Below are 8,752 nucleotides of genomic sequence, written 5' to 3' on the forward strand. Positions count from 1 at the left end.
CGCTGGCTGCCGTTGTCTTAGGTCCCCGTGAAGTTGTAGCTGGGCGGTTAGCTAGGGCTGTGGTCTCAACTGAAGGCTCAACTGGGTGGGGTGGGCAGCTGCTTCCAAGCTCAGTCACGGGCTTGCTGGCAGGCTTCGGTCTCTTACACGAGTGCTCCACAGGGCCACCCTGGAGCCCTGCAGCTCACCTCCCCGAGGGTGAGGGATCGGAGAGTAAGCGATAGACCCATGCGGGAAGCTTCGGGCTTTTTTCATCGGTTAGTTTCAGTAACATCCCACCACTTCTGCAGGGTTCCGTTCCTAGAAGCAAATATGTAGGCCCAGACACACCGAAGGGGGGAGGGAGGGTACACCAGGACATGAATACCGGAGGTGGGACCCTTGAGGGCTATCTAAGAGGCTGCCAACCACTGCACGGATATGGGCAGAGAGTGTTTTTGTAAGAATACATCAGAAACATTTCATGCTCGTTGCCTCCAGGGAAAGGGAAGTGAGTAACTGGGAGATGAGAACTTTTCACTGAATGTGCTCTTGTACCCTCTGAATTTTGCATGATGTGAATGTGTCGCTTATTCAAAAGATAAACTTCTTTCAAATTTAAAAAGGACAATTAAAAAGATAGCATCTTGGGATCCCTGGGTGGCGCAGCGGTTTGGCGCCTGCCTTTGGCCCAGGGCGCGATCCCGGAGACCCGGGATCGAATCCCACATCGGGCTCCCGGTGCATGGAGCCTGCTTCTCCCTCTGCCTGTGTCTCTGCCTCTCTCTCTCTCTCTCTCTGACTATCATAAATAAAAAAAAAAAAAAAAAAAAAAAAAAAAAAAAAGATAGCATCTTAATCGTAAAAAAAAAGCTAAGGAACAAAATAAAAAGTCATACTTATGTGATACATAGTTATTATTAAGCACCGTAAAACACCTTATCTATTTATGGCCAGGATTTTTTTTTTTTTTTTTTAGATTTTTTTAAAAAATTTATTCATGAGAGACACACAGAGAAAGAGAGGCAGAGACATAGGCAGAAGGAAAAGCAGGCTCCATGCAGGGAGCCTGACGTGGGACTCGATCCTGAGTCTTCAGAATCAGGCCCTGAACCAAAGGCAGATGCTCAACTGCTGAGCCACCCAGGTGCCCCTATGGCCAAGATTTAAAAAGCTCTGTGCCACACACACACACACACACACACACACACACACACACACGGCAACTCCAACTTGCAGAACAAAACACACACTCTGGAAGCAGGCCTTCAGGGCTCCTCACAATCGGGCTCCAGTCTACCCTTACGGGGCCATTCCTCCATCCGTGAAACCTAGTGACTCGCTCTGTGGAACTACTATTTGCCAGCTCTAGGAGGTAAAAGCAACAAGCACAACGGCTGGCACACCGCACTTTCGATCCGTGCTGGGTTCCAGTCTTTCTGGAACTCCCTTTGCTTATTAGACTGCCCCCCTCCACACACAACACCCCCTGCTCCTCTCCATCCCCAAGTCCTAACTCAGATGTCACTGTCACTATCAAGTATCCCAGTGAGCAGCGGGTTATCACCTCTCTTCTGTTTTTGTGTCAGATACCCGCTTTTATTATCTTATTTCCTCACAACTTACTTATACCTGGAGGTTCGTACCCTTTAATCCCCTTCACCTATTTTGTCATCCTCCAACCCCCCAAAAACGCTTTTATTATTGTTTTACAATTTAAGTGTGTTCGATTCAGGCTGGTACCTGGATTGTCAGCTTCAATAGTACCTGAGACCATGTGAGAAATACAGAATCTAGGACGCTGCCACCCCAGGCCTGCAGAATCCGAATCTAAATTTTACCAAGAGCCCAGTGATTTCTATACACGTTAAACCTTGAGAGACGCTGGTTTCAAGCTTTCCCTGGTTGAACTATAAATCTTTCTAGGGATCTCTTTCATCTGCCCCCAGAGTATATCTTATGGCCTGATACCCAAATGTCTTTTGAGTTAAGTTTTATTTACAATTATTACATATGTGATACGTTTTTTAAATTCCTGGAGGAATGTCTACCATATTGTTAAAAAGAGAAGACACCATGTGTTTTCACTTTCTGTGATATTTCTGTTTTTCGCAACCAGAATGTGAGATCTTTACAGGCACAAACACATGAAGGTTTGGAAATCTAATTAGAAAATCTAATACATTCACAAAATGGTATGTGATGTGTGTAATAGTATCTACTGTAATTGTGTTGAGCTATTTTTACAGATATGAAAAGATGGGCAAACTATGTTTTTTGAACAAGATTATATAACCCTATAGATAGATCAATGACGCTATATTTGGGTTTGGTTTTTTTGTGTGTGTGAATATGGACACCGTAAGGGTCTATATATCAAAATATCACTGATGGAGCTTTCTTTATTTGTACTTTTCTACACTTAAGAATTTTTTTGACATTTCTATGATTTTTTTCATTTCTAGGATTTTTAAAAAGCATATATATATATATATATGTATATATATATATATATAACTTTTGTAGTAAGGAAAAAAGTCATCTTCATTTTAAAAATATCTATACTCTTTATTAAGCCTCTTTACATCCAGTGACCCAGATTTTTCCACAACCCCCGAAGCTGATAGGTCTGGAAATACCCGACCATTTTACAGATGAAGGCAATGGGCTTCAGAAATGTAACCCCCAGGGCCTGATTCAGGGAGGTCTTCTCCCACCGTGGAGCTACTCTCAGATCAGAACAATGTGGCGAATCAGGCGCCAGCTTTGGTCAAAACCCCTGTCACTGTAACCATCTCGCTCTCCCCTACTACTAACTGGGACAGGGGGACACAGAGAACTCCTCAAAGTCGGAGCCCTGAGCATAATTCATGCTGCACCACCTCCCCCTGGTGGTGGCTCTAGAAACTGGAGCTGTCCGGACAGGTGAGGAACTACAGCAGTTAGGGAACAGGGACACTTGGCTGGGAGGTATGCTTTGACTTGTGGTTTTTCGACTCTTACGATGGTGCAAAACGCCATACGTGTCCATCAGAAACCGTCCTACACATTTTGAATGTGGCTCTCTCCCTGGGCTGGCAACTTGCGGCATGCTTGTGATGCTGGGCGGCAGCAGCATGCCACAGCTCAGTCAGCCCCGAGATCACAGGGGCAAACAACCTACAGCCATTCTGTGCCCATACAGCTATTCTGTTTTTCAACCAATTACAGAAGATATTCAACATTTCATTGTAAGTTTGTGTTATATGATTTTTGCCCAACTGTAGGCTAGTGTGAGTGCTTGGGCACCGGTTTGGTAGGTTAGGTGTATTAAGAGCATTTCTGACTTCCAATATTTTCAATTTATGATGGGATTATCAGGAGGTAATCCATCGAGAAAGATCTATACTGTCTTCCATCAATATCACCTTTACTTCTTTAAATCAAAAAGAATCCTGTTCCATCAAGGAATCAAGTACTGACCCAAATACACGGAACAGGCCAGGTGTCAACCAAGCTCAGAGCTTTGGATGATGCCGAGGGCGAGGCCACACTCCCCTCCCTCTCCCTCCCCACTGCTTCTGTGGCAGCGGCTCCTGCCCCATTCTGCACTGCTTTTCCCCATTCTCTCTGCCTCCTTCCATTCCCAAGCCTATGAAAGGCCAAGCGGTGGCCCATGTGCCCTCAGCCATGATGTCGCAGGGAGAGGTCCCAACATCAGAAGCCTGTCCTCAGGCTCTAGGCACTGATTTTTCTTTTCTTTTTTTAAGTCTTTATTTATTTATTCATGAGAGACAGAGAAAGAGGCAGAGATACAGGCAAAGGGAGAAGCTCCCTACAGGGAGCCCGATGTGGGACTGGAACCCGGGTCTCCAGGATCACGCCCTGGGCTGAAGGTGCTGCTAAACCGCTGAGCCATTCGGGCTGCCCTAGGCACTGATTTTTCAAGTATGTCAGGTCACCACACTAGAAAGCACCAATGTCAGTCTTCAGCTGCGTCCCCCTTGTCTGCTGATAAACACACAGCTTTCTTACTCTTCCAAGAAAAAGGAAACATTCAACAGGGTATCTGGAATAGTAGGAGAGAAAAACTGTAGCATATCACCCTCTCCAGAAAATGCAAAACATCAGATTTATAAGAAACACAGACACACTGCAAGGGCATCTCTGTAATGCTTCCAAAGAAGTGAGACACACACACACACACACACACACACACACACACACACACACAGCAGACATGAAGGAATAAATGAAAACCAGCACCTTGTACAAGGCTTTGGTGCTCATCTTCTGAAATTTGGTCCCAGGCCTTGGGCAAAGCTTGGATGTTTGCCAAGTCTCCCCACTGGATCGAGGCCAGGAGGTACTTTCTCTTCAGGTAACTTCCTGGAAGTTAAGGACTGCCCAAAAAGCAAATGAAATATGTTGAAGGGGAGGGGATCCCTGGGTGGCTCAGTGGTTTGGCACCTGCCTTTGGCCCAGGGCATGATCCTGGAGTCCTGGGATCGAGTCCCACATCAGGCTCCCGGCATGGAGCCTGCTTCTCCCCCTGCCTGTGTCTCTGCCTCCCGCACCCCCCCCCCTCTCTATCATAAATAAATAAATAAATAAATCTTTAAAAAAAAAAAAAAAGAAAGAAAAATATGTTGAAGGGGAAAAATGCCCAGGGGAGACGACCGGGAGCCAGAAGAGTGAAAGGGTGGCTATCGTTCCATTTACCAGGTGGCAGGACTCACCAACGCTACCGATCTTTACCGAGCACCTCCTCACTCACAGAGCTACAAGGCCAGAGGGATGAAATGTTACCCCAACAACCTAGGATCTCACCATCAAAAAAAAAAAAAAAAGGCCAGGAACTGAAAAGATACAATCTCAGTGACATTAAAGGGGAAACTGTATGGCAGTTCCGAGGATGAAAACCTCCCTTTGGGGGGGGGGGGCAGCAGAAGGATTCTGGCTGGCAGGAAAGGCGTAAGCAAAGGCACAGAAGTGGAGAAGCACGGACTGGTTTCAGGGCCAAGTAAATCCTCCCATCTGGCCAGCAAGGAACAATAGCAGGGAAGGCAGGTCGAGCCAGAACATAGCACTGAAGACCACCGTGGGGATTCCGGTCCGTGAGCAATGGAAGCTGCCCAAAACTCCAATGTTGGCAACGGGCAGAACAAAGACATCTCCAGAAGGAAGTGAGGTCACAACGGCTGGAGCCGGCTTAGAGGGAAAAAAGCCAGAGGTGGAGAAACCTATCAAGAGGCTGCATAGACCAGGGGCCACACGAGAGGCAAGAAACTACAGAAGAGGCAGTGCAGATACATAAGGAAGATACGAGGGCCCAGGGAACAGAATCAAAGCACCTGCCAAGGGGTCGCGTGGACATTCTCAGAACAGTACCTGGCACATCATCAGTGCTCAATACTGCTGGCTGCGGCTCCATCAAAAACACAGGCTGATTGTTACCTCCTTCTCAAAACCTTTGAATAGCTTCCCGTCACACTCAGAGCAGAAGCCAAGATCCTTTCAAAGACCTCCAAGGCCCTGCAAGGTCCGGCCCGGTCTCTCGGAATCCGTCTCCTATCGGGCTCCCCTTCCTCACTCCAGTCTAGCAACCGGCATCCGCGCTACTTTCTGAACATATCAGGCCTGCTCTTACCTCAGGGCCTTTGCACTTGACATTTCTTCTACCTGGGACACCCTTCCCCTGAGTATTAACTGGTTCTCTCCCTCATCTTCCTTAGGTCTTTTCTCAAATGTCACTATCTCAGTGAGGCCTCTCCTGACCACCCTGTTTAAGATCACAGCCCCGCCCTCGCCCTTCGCTTGCCCCGCTTCATTTTTCCCCAAGTTCAGAGACAATGAGAACTGACCCGCACTCTACAGTCGTATGCTCTCGTGAAAACTGAAATGAAAAAGACTTCCTGAGGCAGCTCTGGACGCTGTCTGAAACATATTCACAAAGGATACGCATTTCGATAGTGTCTCTCAATATCCTGCAACCACTCCAACATGTCAGCCACAGAGGGGCTCACCGCTGAAGCCCGCTGGACAGCATCAATGCCAATCGCGTCTGCGTGCTGCTCATAGACCTCAAACACTTGTTCCACGTGCCTGCTGACGACGTCACGCACCTTGAGGAGGGTGGCTCTGGGGGGAAAAGTCTCACATTAGGCAACACCACGAGAGGAACCTAAGGCAGGGGTCCTCAACCTCAGCACATGCACAATTCAATTTGGACGGTCCCTTGTGGTGGAGAGTTGTTGTCCTGTGCGTGTTAGGATGCTAAGCAGTATCCTCAGCCTCTACCCACTAGATGAGAGGAGCAAACCACGTCAGGACGATCAATCGGGTCTCCAGACACTGCCAAACGTCCCAGTGGGAAAAACTGCTCTGGGTGCACAGAGAGAGACTACTGCAGATAGGAGAAAAGTTACTTAACGCTCAATCATGTATAAAAATGGCGTTGCTCACTGCATACCCTAAGTGCTCACGACCCTGAGACTGGCACGTAGAATGACAAACTTGTTCAATGAATGGAGTGAAACGGTTCTTGTGAGGATCAAATGCAATAATGCTTATAAAGTGCTTAGGGAAGTGCCCAGCTCACAGTGAGCATAATAGTAATAATATTGTTATTATTCCAGGGCGTGATCCTGGAGACCTGGGATTGAGTCCCACATCAGGCCCCCTGCATGGAGCCTGCTTCTCCCTCCGCCTGTGTCTCTGCCTCTCTCTTTGTGTGTCTCATGGATAAATAAATAAAATCTTTAAAAAAAAAAAAGGGTATCCCTGGGTGGCTCAGCAGTTTAGTGCCTGCCTTCGGCCCAGGTCGTGACCCTGGAGTCCCGAGATCGAGTCCCACGTTGGGCTCCCGGCATGGAGCCTGCTTCTCCCTCTGCCTGTGTCTCTACCTCTCTTTCTCTATGTCTATCATAAATAAATGAATAAATCTTTAAAAAAATCTTAAAAAAAAATAACTGTCTCTCTTCTAATCTACAAAGAAACCAAGCCTGGTTCATTGCTATATTCCCACCACCTTGTGCGTGGCTTAATTACAGGTGCTCAGCTCTCTTGTACAAATGACTACAAAGAAGATCCCTGTACTTGACCGGTTCCTGTTAGCCTAGGGCACAGTCCGTATACACCGGACACTTCTTTTGGTCTAGTCGAGAAAAGGCCTATCCGTGCGGGGTGCCTTTGTCAGGGATGCATTCCGTTGCGATTCTGGCTCAGGTCATGTTGTCATGACGGGTCGTGACATGGGAGCCCTGCATGGGGCTCTGCGCCCAGCTGGGAGTCTCCTTGAAATGCTCTCTCTTCCTCTGCCCCTTTCCCCACTTGTCCCCTCTGTCTAAAATGGAAGGGAAGGGAAGGGAAGAAGGAAGGGAAGGGAAGGGAAGGGAAGGGAAGGGAAGGGAAGGGAAGGGAAGGGAAGGGAAGGGAAGGGAAGGGAAGGGAAGGGAGGAAGGGAGGAAGGGAGGAAAGGAAGGAAAGGAAGGAAGGAAAGGAAAGGAAAGAGGGAAGGGAAGGGAAGGGAAGGGAAGGGAAGGGAAGGAAGGAAGGAAGGAAGGAAGGAAGGAAGGAAGGAAGGAAGGAAAGGGAGGGAAGGGAGGAAGGAAGGGAACGAAGGGAAGGGAGGAAGGGAAGGAAGGAAGGGAAGGAAGGGAAGGAAGGAGGGCAGACTGCACACTGAGTGCAGAGCCCCAGCGCCCGGCTTGACCTCATCACCTGAGAGCATGACCTGAGCCAAAACCACAGAGCCCAAAGCCCGACTGACCGCGCCAGCCAGGTGCCCCTGTAAAACGACTTTGTGACAAGAGGTCTCATCGCGGGGAACCCCCGGGGGGGGGGGCGCTCAGCGGGTGAGCATCTGCCTGCAGCCCAGGGCGTGACCCTAGAGACCCAGGATAGAGTCCCACGTCGGGCTCCCTGCGTGGAGCCTGCATCTCCCTCTGCCTGCGTCCCATGCATGCATGCATAAATAAATAAATAGGTCCCACTGCAACAAATGGAGAAGAGGCGAGGCTGCGACACCTCCTTCCAGGGAAGGGGAACCCCCTCTCCGACTGGTCCTAGCTGCTTAGGGAGCCCCCGCGTCTCCACCCTCCCGCGCGGAGCTCTTCTTACAGCGTCTCCCCTAGCTTGTCCAACACGTCGTCGCCAGCCTCCAGCTGCTTGCGCCGCAGCCGCTCCCGCAGGCCCGGGAAGGCCCGAAGCGGGGGCGCGTCGTCCAGCCGCGCGTTCTGAGCCGCCTGCAGCTGCTCCGCCAGGCTGCCGAGCGCGGCCAGCAGGGGCCGGCAGTCCCCGAGCGCGCCCCGCCAGCGGCGCTGCTGCTCCTGCACGGCGGGGAAGCAGCCCCTCAGGGCCTCCCGCACGGCGAGCAGAGGCTGGTCCTGCGCCATCACCTGCCGGACAAACCCAGGCCGACGGGCAGCGCCAGGCGGCCCAGGTGCGAGCGGAGCAGCGCGCCCCGGGCGCGAGGGTTCCGGTGCGCAAGCGCCGTGTACCCCCTCCGACCCGGGGGCGGCCCCGCTTTCAGGTCGCAGCGCTGTCCCGAAACCCGGGCCTTGAGCCCGAATTCTGTCTCCTCCCCTGGAAGCTCCGGTCGCCTTCCCCGAACCGGCAGGAGCACTAGAAGCCCGCGGCTGCTAAGCGGGAGCACCCACCGGGGCACCCACGCCCGGCGCTCCCTCGCCGCCTCTCTGCGCATGCTCCAGCGCGGCCGCCGCGGCGCAAACGGAGGTCGCAACGCGCGATGCCTTCTGGGGGCTGTAGTCCTACTGGCGGAGCTTCCTTGTGA

At 50.6% G+C, this 8,752-nt stretch overlaps 1 protein-coding gene across 1 annotated transcript; it reads right to left on the reverse strand.

The window, feature by feature from the left end:
• Positions 1 to 1,136: 1,136 nt before the first annotated feature.
• C23H1orf109 (chromosome 23 C1orf109 homolog) lies at positions 1,137 to 8,650 on the reverse strand. The gene is made up of 4 exons (XM_041737773.1): positions 8,080 to 8,650; positions 5,920 to 6,099; positions 4,225 to 4,343; positions 1,137 to 4,027 (listed from the first exon to the last, which is right to left on the reverse strand). The coding sequence occupies exons 1-4, from the start codon at positions 8,352 to 8,354 to the stop codon at positions 3,990 to 3,992; spliced, it is 612 nt and encodes a 203-aa protein (XP_041593707.1). The 5' UTR covers positions 8,355 to 8,650; the 3' UTR covers positions 1,137 to 3,989.
• Positions 8,651 to 8,752: the final 102 nt, after the last annotated feature.

Source organism: Vulpes lagopus, chromosome 23 (genome assembly GCF_018345385.1).
Source record: "Vulpes lagopus strain Blue_001 chromosome 23, ASM1834538v1, whole genome shotgun sequence".
NCBI classification, from domain to species: Eukaryota; Metazoa; Chordata; class Mammalia; order Carnivora; family Canidae; genus Vulpes; species Vulpes lagopus.

Coding starts and splice junctions, on each gene's coding strand:
- C23H1orf109 (XM_041737773.1), bottom strand. CDS start 8,354: ATGGCGCAGGACCAGCCTCTGCTCGCCGTGCGGGAGGCCCTGAGGGGC. Junction 6,100..8,079: donor GACAAGCTAGGGGAGACGCT/GTAAGAAGAGCT, acceptor TTTTCCCCCCAG/AGCCACCCTCCTCAAGGTGC. Junction 4,028..4,224: donor GCACCAAAGCCTTGTACAAG/GTGCTGGTTTTC, acceptor CTACTATTCCAG/ATACCCTGTTGAATGTTTCC.